This window comes from Zonotrichia leucophrys, chromosome 1 (genome assembly GCF_028769735.1).
Source record: "Zonotrichia leucophrys gambelii isolate GWCS_2022_RI chromosome 1, RI_Zleu_2.0, whole genome shotgun sequence".
Taxonomy (NCBI): Eukaryota; Metazoa; Chordata; class Aves; order Passeriformes; family Passerellidae; genus Zonotrichia; species Zonotrichia leucophrys.
This window is the reverse complement of record NC_088169.1, coordinates 39096937-39109327: the sequence shown is the minus strand read 5'-3', so window position 1 is coordinate 39109327 and position 12391 is coordinate 39096937. Positions and strand designations below refer to the sequence as shown.

Below are 12391 nucleotides of genomic sequence, written 5' to 3'. Positions count from 1 at the left end.
GTGAGAGTGTGTTAATGCTTTGCAGACCCATGCCTCCCTTGGCAAATAGATTTACAAGGATATTGGGTAAAGTGTTTCCATGGCAATGCTCAGGCCTTTTGTCAGCATTTTTCAAATGAGGATAGAGAGGTGCAACACTGGGCAGTACAGGGCAAACACTTTTGCTTCCAAGCACCCAGAGGAAACTGACCTTTCTGAACTTCTGTGAGGCATGAAAAGGCAAGAGGCAACGAGGTGTTGGCTGTGAGAGGCTTTTTGTAGCATTGTCTGTATATCATTCCAGATAGAAAAAAGCTTGAGACTGCCTTTTCAGGGAGTTCAAACAGAACACCTTTGATGCTGATGCAAGGAGAGAAGCCACAGAAGGAGAGGTAAAGGCTGCTTCTGCAAAGGAGTAGCTGTTTAACAATACACATAAATCATTGTTTAATCAGATGGTTACTGGCTGTTGGACTTGAGACCTGAACAAAGTCTGATCCATGGGACTGAAGGGATGATAATATACTGAAGTACATGCAGACAAGCAGACAAATTCTGTTCCTATTTAACTGGGGGTTTTTTTCAGTTGTGAGAAGTGGTCATTCCAGTGCATTTGGATGAAGGATTAATTTTGCTTAGTGGCCTGTACAGAGTTCTGAGATGTTAATATTTTTTTTCTTTTAGTTTTTAAGCCTGAGCTTGGCCGTAGTCCTCTGCCTGATGCTAGACAAAGGATGTGTCCTGGAAAATGGTGGGGAGGAAGGACGCCCGAGTCCTCAGTAGAGGATTGCAACCATAGACAGATCTGTAGACTTTTTGGATTTGCCCAGAATTTCTCACAAAGGGCATTTTTGGAACACTGTTACCTGAGAGCATCTTTGTATGTGTGCTGGACCATGAAAGTGCTTTTAAGTTAGTATGTGAAAGAATGTCTCTGAATTCACAATTTAGACTCTCTCTTAGCTGAAGAAGTTGATTACATCAGTAGATGCAAACTTGTGGAAGTCACAAGTCAGGCAGGAAAGAACATTTTCAAAAAAAAAACTTCTGGTTCTAGATGCTGTGTATATTTTTATATTTATCAGGGATACACTTTGCACCACCAGCCTCGCAGTAGATCTTTGTGTTAGTTTTAGCTAGAATTTATGGATATGCAAATAAACCCCTCACATAAGCTGAGAAAACACTGCAGTAGTAGGTGCTGTCACAGCAGGATGATGGCAGTGAGACTGAAATGAACTAGGGACACCATTTGAAAGAACAAGCTGAAAATTGTGACTTTCTTTAAGGTGCTCACAGGCATTCTACTGAGGAGCATACAGGGCATACTCAGTGTTTTCAATGCAAATCATGAATTTATTGATTCACTAATCAACCCACAGGTGAATGATGGTAATAGGACTGCTTCTGCATCAAGCTTAGGATGGTAAGCATACCTTTTTGAAGTTAATGAACTATCAGCAAACTGCAGCAAAATCATGTGCTGCGTGCTGGTGGTGATGTGCCACAGGGCTCTGTTGTTATCAGCACTGACTGGAGAAAAATATTTCTGGAACATCAGAAGCCTTAGGATAGGCAGTGGTCTCAAAAGAGACTGTAGTTCCCAGGTCTGGGGACACAGTTGATGCCCTCAGCCTCTGGCTAAGGCAGAGGCTGGGGAGATGGTGCCCTTGCTGCAGGTGGAGGGTGTCACAAAAAAAAGGAGCTGCAGGAGGAGCCAGATCATCTCCCACACCATGTAGCTACAGGAACCAGGGTGCACAGCTGTATTGAAAGAGAGGCATGCAGAGTGTACATTTTATATGACTGGAAAATTATGACAAAGCCCAGATACTTGTGACTTCTGGCACTCAGTGACAAACAGAGCCAGAGCAGCACCAGGAGAGAGCAGCAAGACATCACTGTGGCAGGGAATGGAGGTCACAGTCTGGTGGCCCATCTTGCTGTCAAGGGTTTTTTGTTGCTGGTCAGAGTTAAGGACCTGAGACTTAGGGACAGTGCTGAGCCTGGTCCAGCCCTCAAGTTACTGACCCTGCTGCTCTTCCATGTGATACAGGGGGACCTGGATCTTATGAAGTGTGACTGTGTGGCACTGGGTGTGAGGGGCAACACCTGAGGCTCCAGATCTTACTGACGAAGGACGAATGGCTCTTATTTTTAAACAACGATCTGAATTAATTTTGAGAGATCCAGTTATTCCTCTAGTTTTCATGATCTCTTTAGAAATTAAGTAGCTGGTAGAATTCTTGCAACTAGAATAAACTTCAGTAAGTTTTAAAGCTCTTTTAAACCTAAGTTTAACATGTACATATGATGTGCAAAAGTACTGCACTCCTTCTAAGAGCAAAGTCAAGGTCTTTGAAGTTTGGAAACCCATACCTCTTTTCCTTTCAGTGCCAGGATGTATTTTACTCACAAAGGCCTTCAGAGTTTATGCCAAAGATTAGGTCTTAATTTTTTTATGGTCATTGGGGATCCAAATTACTGTTTATATTAGCTTGAATTCACTTCTGTTGTACTTGTTACCATTATAAGATTTGTCTCTATTCCCATGGAAAAGTGTAACTACTTCCAACATTAAAAAAAGAAAAAAGCTCATAATTGATGTTTGGTAATTAGAGAACTCAAGCTAGGCTGTAGGCTGTCTTAGCATTATTAGTTATATTTTGCCAACAAAAGATTCAGCTAGTACTACTGTAGAGAACAGTGACCAAGTCACACCAATGACCACTAGAAGTTTTAATTTTTAATATCTCTACTATTTCACTGCAGAGAAAAGCAAGAATGAAAATTAAGGGCAGTATTTCTAGTTTTTGTCCACTGAGATGGCTGTAGGAAAGTGTCTTGGAATTTTATAAAATTCCTATTGATATCACTAAATGCTGTGATTTTGCAAAGACTGTAAAGTCATAGTCTGTCATCAGTCTCTCAGTGATTTTCTAGTTGTCATAGGCAAATGCTGTAGTCTAGAGTTCATTCAATATTCCTATTACTCTACAGAAAAAATGGTCAACTTTGTTTATTTATTTTTAATATGATTTTTTACTTATTTTATTATGATTTGTCTCATAAACCTTTTTTATGTATTGCATAAATAGATTTCTGTTTCAATTACTTCTTACCATGTGCCAGTGGTTACAGCGAATTAAAGATGCATTTATCAATTAGCTGTTTGGTAACTTCCTTTCTCCTGTGATTATTCTAAACTTTCTTGACAGCACTTGAAAAAGTGAAAGCATGGTCTGAAATGAGTATTTTTCCCTTGATTAAGCATTGGTCATTAATTTTGTGCTATAGTAACTTCTGGTAGGATTCCTGTGCTGAGTTTTGGGTGCACTTGTGTAGCAGAAACATCTGGCTATTTGGCAGAATCTTCAGACAAATGTGTTTCCAGCTTCAGAGCTGTCTTCTCATTTGCCTTATGACTTGGCTTTTCTTGGCAGATTGACTCAAATTCCTTAATGCCATTTTTTCTCCCCGATTTTCTTTTTATGATAAAGACAATAATTCAAATGTTCTAAGTCAATGTTTATTCACTGGAAGTTTATCTTGGAATATCACTGAAAGAGCACAGGGAACTGGAATGAAAAGTCTGGATGTAGTGTAACTTAGTTAAATTAAAAATAAAAATATCTTCTGTCTGGTTTCATGTAGCATACAAAATAGCTGAAAATTTTAATCAGTATGATGACATGTTGTCCAAACTCTAATAACTGCGATACTTACTGTCCTGGAAGGCATTATGTTCTGACAGTATTTGCACAAAATGTATCTCAGTGTATTACTCTATGTAAATTCTTGTAATTGCAGCCACCAAGGCCCATGGGAAAGCCCCAGGAAATGTGACAACATTTTTCAATGCATGCTGTATGCTGAAAAAGTAAAATAGCTTTACAGAAAAACTAACTGGCTGAATGTGGGGAAGTTCTGATAGTAATTCTTTCAACAAAGCTGATCAAGAACAAATATCATGGTAATATACAGTATACATGTTCTTGACAGAGCTGTAAACTCTACCCAGCTCTGTCAAGAGCATTATCTGTTCTGAGCACACTGACAAGGAATATGTTCATGCATTTTCAGCATCACAGATGGTTACAATTTGCTAATATTTTCCAACCAAGTGCCCTATCAATTGATCATTCCCTATTGACAGAATGCTCCAAATAATTTTGTTCTGAACACCTACACTGTTCTTTTCTATGGCTGTTCCTGGAAAAACACAGGGAGCTGTTCTTGGAAAAGCAAAGGGGGCTGAGTGCCTTATGCCCACATTTGCTTTTACAAATTAGGTCTGTTTATAATGATTATGGCCTTTTAGGTTGTGCTTACTTTCTTATTTTTTTAAATTATGATTTCTGTAGTGAGTTCTTCTTTCTCATGACAAAGATGAGTAACATAATCCTGCTGGATACTCAAATTTTGATCTTTTTTATCTCATTCTTATAAATGCTCTCAGGAAAGGTTATATGCTTCACATTATTTTGCTAGAATAAATTTGACTAGCCCTGGAGGTAAGATTAATCTCTTCTGATGCAGATTCTTTTTCAAATGCCAAGAACAGGTGGCAAGGCTTGGTATGAATGGGATTGTCAGGGGTTTAGGCAATTTCTTCAGCATGTGATTCCTTAGCCTGGTTTATTATAGCCAGACCATTCATCTGGTTATATCCACTGAACATCCATCTTCATGACTCCACCTGCTATTTCTCTCCCATTTTGCAGCATAGTGCATGCAAAGTTCCTTTGTGTTTCAGGGCTGAGTGGAAGCTTCATCTGAGACCCACAAACCATGACTTGACTGTCCATAAAACTGTTGGGCAGCAGACAATTTCTAAACTGAGGTAGCTAAAGATTTATGTAAATGCTACGTAGTGAAAAAACAGGAAGACTGGAAAAGATTTTGTGAGGACCTACAGGCTTGCTTCAGCTTTTTTATAATGAAACTCAGTTCAGTGATTTGCCATTGATCTGCCTTTAAAATTAATTCTGATTAATATTTTAAGTTGTTTGAAAGGTATCCTATTTGGACTCAATGATCCTTTTTCAACTATAAAAATGCTAAGGTTCTATGCTTCTGTGACTTGGCAGCACTCCCATGTCATCTGTACATAAATGTGTGCTGTGCTGCTGTATTTAGTGAGCTATCAATGGATAGAAAAGCAGTGTTGGAGCAGGGTCTGAAATATTCAGATTTAAGAAAGATGAAAGAAATCCTGTGTTGCCACTTGTGAGTGCTTTATTCCTAATACAATAGAGCAATTATTTAAAAATATGTTAGCAATGTGAAAATATGTTCCTTGTGGTGCTATGAAAATAGTTGTGCCCTTAGCATGACTGCTGCAAAAAGTGATGGACAAACAAGCAAATGCAGCTTTAATTACTTTTAAAACAGTATACAAAACCCTTCATGTTATCTTTCTTATTTTCAGACTATTTTATTTCTTTTTTAAAAAACATCCTCTCTGTTCTACTTGGAGGCATAGGCGCTTCAGTATAAATGAATACTGATGATGAATTAATTCAGTCTACAGTAGATCTGCATAGACTAAAAGTAGGTTATTGTAAAAAGCTCCACTTTCTTGCCAAAGTGGTAACTTGGGGCCAGCAGAGTAAAAATTAATCTGTCTTTTTAAAACTGTCTGTAAAATGTCACTGTAGCATTTTATTTTTATCTTCTAATTGTCTATCACTATCTTGTTTACATGCTTTCCATATTTATCTTATTCTCTCACCTTACTCTTGCTGTTTAAAGGTATTGACTTTGATTTAATTTTCTTTTTTTTTTTTTTTCAAATAAATTGTGGATTTTTCTATCTCCTACATTGGGCCAGCTGTAATTTTCTCTTGCATCCTACTAGACTTGAAGCAGGAGAAATAATTAATCTCTGGATTTTGAAAGATATTGAAGTATGAGTGCTCAGGATTCATTCCTAGTAGGGCAGTGCTGCAGGTATTTCTTGGATGGAGTCTTAGACTAAGAGTTGGAGAAAAGTATCAAGTTTTGTGGCTTTCAAGTTAATGAATAGGGAGCCAGAACCACAGAGCCACAGCTGTAGAAATATTTTGGGAGTCCAAAGAAGCCAGTTTAAGGGACTTCTTGAAAACCCAGTTTCTCACTTTGTTGAGAAAAAAAAAATGTACACATATCTTTCCTTTTTTCTTTTTTTTTCCTGTGCAATGCAGTAATATTACATAGGTATGTGTGTATTTTAACTTGTAGGAACTGTGTTAACTAGTGTGTGTCATACTAAAAATGAGGTGCCTCATTCATATTCCAATGTGTGAACCTAAGTAAATTCTAAATGTTAGAATCAATGGAAAAAAAATACATATTGCTAAATTGTGCCACTGTTTGTGGTAATGTTTGCATGTTAAACTTGACACCACTATAACTATTACATTTTTCATTGCTGAATTCTTGCAAAAATTAATTAGCCAGTTTGGAAGTTTAAGAAAACCACTGAGAGTGAAGTTATCTAGTGGGTTTTCTTAGGTGAAGAAATTTGGCACTCTTTACCCTCAGAGACCAGAAAAACATGGAGTACAAACTACAAAGGCTTGACTTGCACAGATTTGTGTAGTCTACCTTACTAATTGCTCTGAAATTCCTCATTGGCTGCTGTATTTTTATAAGATGAAGAGAAAATTAGTGTGCTGTTGCAATTTATAAATAATTCTTGCACATTTAACTCGTAATTTTCATCATTAGTCAGGAAGCAATTAACATTTTAAATGCTAATTTTTAGACTATTAAAGAAATATCCGCTGATATTAGACTGCTGAGATGGGGGAGTGCCATGGAAGATTATTATAGCTTGAAGGCTGTAGAGGAGAATACTATATGTTTCAATTCAGTGTCAGCAGGAAGTCATATGGTGCAATTCTGTAGAAATCTGGGAGATTTATTTTAACCTCTGGAGGAAAAATAGCAAAGCAGAGTTATATAGAAAGCCTTACCTGAGACAGAAATTTAAATGTAAAGCAAAGAAAAGGTGTTTTGAATTCAGAGTTCTATTGTTTTTTTTAAGCAGGACAATTAGATTTCTCCATTTTTACACTTCTAGCATTAGAAATTTTTCCCTTGTAGTCTTTTTCTTTTTTAAACTTAGAGAGGTCAAGTTAAAATGATGACATCTGGACATCTTTGACATCTAAGGCTAGTAATTATATGTAAGCAGACATTCCCACCAATGGGATATGCAAAGGACTGGGTTTCCACTTTAATCCTCATATTGCTGTTCATTCCAATCAGCAGAGGAGAAGGTTATTAGAAAAAAACAAAGTCCAAACCAATAAGGACAAACATAAACAGCTCAAAGTTCAAAACACTCAAAAAACCCTCAATGCATTAATTGAAACTCACTTTTCTGGAGCAATTGTCCTCTCTAAAACACATCTAATGTTGGATTTACCTGATTTCCAAGGCGTGTTACAATGGAATTGTTTCACTGGTTCAATACTTGGAAAATTAAACATTGTCTAAAATTGCAAATTTATACTAAAAAGAGGAGAAAAGCCACTGAAGTGTCGTAGCAAGCGTTAGGTTCATATGTGTGGCTGCAAGAGTTTGCAAGGCCAGAAAATTACCAGTAGCTGCAGACTCTTGTCCAAAACCTATGACTGATCCATACAATAAACACCTAGCTTAAAAACCAAATTTGTAGACAGTCACTAATGCAGATGATAGGTCAGATCAGTATGTACAGCCCTTCTAGCTTTTCTTAATGGTGTAAGCTCACAATGAGCCCTCACATTTTCATTTGAAACAAAAATTTCTTGACTCTTGCAATGGAAGAGGCTCTGCAGAATGGCCTGTCCTCTCTTTCTTCCAGGAACCTGTAAAGCTACTATGCATCAAATGACACTCATGGCACTTTCAGACCATTGTATACGAAAATTCTTGGAACAGAAATGGAAAGCTGGAATTGTGAGAGGTGTTTCTATCCTGCACTGGTGAAATTAGGGTGGAAACTGCTCCTGAAAATAGCATGATTTTTGTTCCCTGGTGTTTTGTCCTTTCTTTCTGCTTCAGAGAGACTGAGCTAGAGTACCAGGACAGAATGTGCTGGGACGTGGGTGACACAAGATCCTAAGGATGAAATATGATTTCAACAAGACTATTTTTTATTTTGAAAGCTTTCACTGCAAATGAATGCCATGGCATAGGAAGTATGACTTCACCTTGGCTTTGTAGCTTAATAGCATGTGGGAGATCTCCTGTGTCCAGGTCAGTACAAGAGCATGCAGACATCTTTATACTAGTCCTGGTGTTCCCTTCCTTCTAAGTGGGTTAATATGTTTGGAAGAATTTTCTCACTGATCTATTTTTGCCAGAAATGGTAAAAGGGAGTGATTCTGGCTGTGCATTATGGGAGGGGAAAAATACATGCTGAAACAGCTTAAAGCACAAAGAAAAAGGTAGTGTAACTTGATTAAGAATTTAGTCTCCATTAGCTGCTACAAGTGTATAGAGTAATTTGATTATTGCATCTCAATCACACTTTCATCCCAGTTTGAAACTAGCTGAGTATCCAGCTCTGTGCTTTCAGCATTCTGCAATTTACAGTCTGCAAAGTCTTAATGGTATTGCTGTTCTTAAAAAGAGAGAATATTTTGATACTGCTTACTCCTACACACATTCCCATGTGTAGCCCAATCTAAAACATCCTGACCTGTTATATGTTATTGCTGGAAGGTCTGGAGGTATTTTGCAAGACTAACACAGATGAAAAGCACTTCCAGAAAGTCAAAGAACGTAAGAATTCCTTGCCATACCACTTTCTATTATTTACCAGCAGCCCTGGCTAACCAGGGGGGTCCCAGTTGACTGGAGCTCGGCAAATGTGATTCCCAATTACCAGCAGGGCTGCAAGGAGGATCTGGGGGACTGCAGGCCTGTCAGTCTGACCTCAGGGCTGGGGAAGCTCATGGAGCAGACCATCCTGAGTGCCACCACCAGCATGCCCAGCACAACCAGGGGACCAGGCAAGCCAGCATGGGCTTAGGAAGGGCAGGTCCTGCTTGACCAACTGGATCTCTTTCTATAGCAAGGTAACCCGTTGCATAGATGAGGGAAAAAGTCTGTGGCTATTGAATGTCTGGACTTCAGTAAAGTCTTTGATGTTGTTTCCCACAACATTCTAACTACAACTACGAGATCAGAAACTCTTGAGTTTTCAATGCAGCTCTCTTTTGGAAAGTGTGGAGGCAGAAAATCTGTTTGAAATGCAAGTTAACTGAATTGCATTTTTCTTTCAAGGCAGCCATTGTGTGAAAAAGGAAAAGAAAATACTTCCTATATTGAGTTAATAAATAAAAAAGTATGCATAATAAGATCCTGTTGCCATTCACATTTGATCTCTCAATTTCCTTCCAAAGAAAAGGTAGTTTAAGAAAAGTTATTGCAAAAGAGAAAGACTGAAAAAGAATGTGCTAAGAACAAGAACAAAATTCAACTTGCTCTATTTGCTTTTCTCAAAATCTGCTGATGATTTGTACTGAAAAAATGCCCACTTTCTATTTCAAAAGATATTTTAAGCAGACCCACTACAGTTTTCTGCTTTACGCATTATTGATGTGTGGTGGAAGCTTATTTTCCTAATATATTTTTAGAGACCTTTAAAAAATTATTTTGACATTTTGTGGCAGCATGTAGAGTGGTAAATATGTCTTAGTCTACCATTTTAGTTATTTCCTATTCTTCTTGCAATACCTTTGCAAAATGTATACATTTTTTGTGCTAATTAAAGTATATTTATTTTTATAGTAAATATGTACCTATATTTTATATATGAGTGGAGAAATGCACATATCTGTATGTGGAAATGATTTGTCTGAAAAAGCAATGGAAAAACTTCCAGGTAGCCTTTATGACTTGCTTAATGCCAGAAGAATAATGTGCAATATTTAGCTCTGTCTTCAAAGGCTTTATGAACTGTTCTTTCTTTTAAACATCCGTGGAGAAATTAAGCACCAGATACACATATTGAAATGCTGAGTGGGATATTGTGTACTCTTCCTGCTAGTGCTTGTTTTTATTTAGATTATCAACATTAGTAATATCACAAACTATTATTTCTATTTGTTTTAAAAAATTTTCATGAAACAGATATTACCTGAAGAGCAATAAACACTTAAGGCTAAATATTAGTGAGGATCTGGGGGTGGGGAATGTGGTTTATTTGTTGCTTTGGAATTTTTTTAACTTCAGAATAATAACATTATTTATCTGGTGATGAGAAATTCCAACCTGATAGACCTGGATAGACCTGGAAATAGTCTCTTCAAAATTGGCATCTTGCTCTATCATAGTCCCAATGGAGGTATCATCTCTTAAATTGAAGAGAAATGACACAGCATTATCTGGGACAAGAGATAAACTTAAATTCTTTTAGGTAGTTTTACTACATTTGCTTCCACATGATATCCCTGATAAAAAGTTGTGTATGGAGACCAAATTATAATGGTTTTTGATAACTTAGTAATAGGGAGGAGTACAGTCCTGCAGTTCTCTTCTGTTTAGAACTTAGTTCTTTCCTGAGTGTTTTCCCTACAATTTTCTCCACCATCTGTGGCAATTTTCCTTCCACTTCATGCAAATACTGTGGTATCCTTTTCACTATGATCTTGCATTCCAGTCACTGAAGAACTAAATACTCACCTACCTAGTACAAAGGTTAATATCCAGATCACATGGTCCACCTAGGTGATATTTTCTAAATATTGTTTTAGTTTCTTTTTGATTACAGGTGTATCCAGACCTGTATTCTTTCAAGATATCTACTTTCATGCAGAATATTCATCCTGAAATATTTTCAAATTCTTTGTTGATGATAGAATATAAGAAAATAAAGATAGTGTAGAAAGTAATCTTACCCCAAAGGAGTTGTAACTAGGCCAGTTATCAAAGATTAGGAACAGGCCTGGCTTTAACAGGCCACAACTGTAACCAATGAGAAGAAGAGTGCTATAAAAGAGGGGGGTGGGTGGTTGAGAAGGGAACTGGAGTTGGTTGGTTACTTGGTGGAGAAGAAAGTGGCAGTCAGTGCTTGGAGGAACAGCCCATGAAAAAGCACCAAGGTATGAAACTTTTGTGCTAAGAAGACAACAGGGTGGACTAAGATAACAACAGATGATCAATACTCACTGTCTTTATAAAGTATTATTAAGGAATACCCTTTCTACCAGTGCTTTTCATACTAAAATTTTTCTTGTTTCTGCTACCAGGCACTATTTTTCACCTAGAGTTATCTTCAAACTCTCAGTACACCAATAAAAATTAGTATTTGGTTAGTTCCCTGCCATATTTATGTATTACTAATTTTCTACTTTACTTTCTAATTTTTTAAGTAGTTTTATGTTTGTTGCAGTCTTTTTGGAATCTAGGTATGCTATTACATTGGCTTCTCATTCTAAGTACGCGTTATTCAAAGTATTTTTGCTAATATCAGAAAACCATAGAATGGCCTGGATTGGAAGGGATGTTAAAGATCATCTAGTTCCAGCCCCCCTGCCATGGGCAAGGACGTCTTCCACTAGATCTGCCTACTCAGAGCTTCATCCAGCTTGGCCTTGGACAGTTCCCAGGATGGAGCAACTGGGATCCACATGTGGGCAACCTGTTCCAGTGCCATCACTGTAAAGATTTTTTTCTGAATTTCTAATCTAAATCTATTCTCTTTAATTTATAGCTGTTGTCCCTTGTCCTACAACTACATGACCTTATTTTTCCTATGAAAAGCCAAAAGCATTTGGAGAAAAAAAAACCCACAAACCAAAAATCCCTCACGTGTTTATCTTTAGATGTGTTCATCTGTGTAAAGAGATTATATAAAGTATTTGTATGCAAGATATTTTGTGACTAAATGAATTCTGAACAGCAGCTATAATGCCAGAATGCTTAAACCTGAAGCAATTTATGGACCTCTATTGTGTGTACAGGAAATGGAATTACATCTGGCACTTGTTGCTAGGCAAAATGTGCCCACCAAATAGCACTTAGAAATAATCCAGCAGTTTAACTAGTAGGAATGCTAAATTGCTTCCAAGGCAGTTTGCCTGTGATGTATTTCTAAAATGAATATAAACTTCTTTTCCTAACCAGTAATTTATGCCCACAAAGTGTAAACCCTGCTGTTTGTGGGGGCGGTCAGCCCCATGTGGGAAAAAAATCCCAGCATTCTGGGGGACCTTTTTTCTGGGATGTACTGAGCACCTCTCAAGAACATTGATTTCAGTTGGAATTAACAAAATATACAATTGCTTTGTAATGCAGAAAATTAGGGTCTTGAAAATCAGCACCCATACACACTGTGAGGGGTGTGGATGTCGGAAAGGAATTTTGTCGATCTTTTCAGTAGGTTCAGCATTCACTTCCTATCTGTTCCAGCCCATGGACACTGAAGTGGAAT

General features: G+C 37.5%; 1 protein-coding gene across 3 annotated transcripts in view; it reads left to right on the top strand.

The window, feature by feature from the left end:
* The window catches only part of ITGBL1 (integrin subunit beta like 1), a 125156-nt gene that overhangs the window by 26384 nt on the left and 86381 nt on the right, over positions 1-12391 (top strand). Inside the window, exon 1 of one of the 3 annotated variants that reach the window (XM_064718409.1) lies at positions 10989-11060. The exons of the other annotated variants lie outside the window; for them this stretch is intronic. Coding sequence (XP_064574479.1) covers positions 11045-11060 — 16 coding nt within the window. The 5' untranslated portion in view covers positions 10989-11044. Of the gene's footprint in view, positions 1-10988; positions 11061-12391 lie in introns of those variants that run through there. 3 annotated transcript variants of the gene reach the window in all.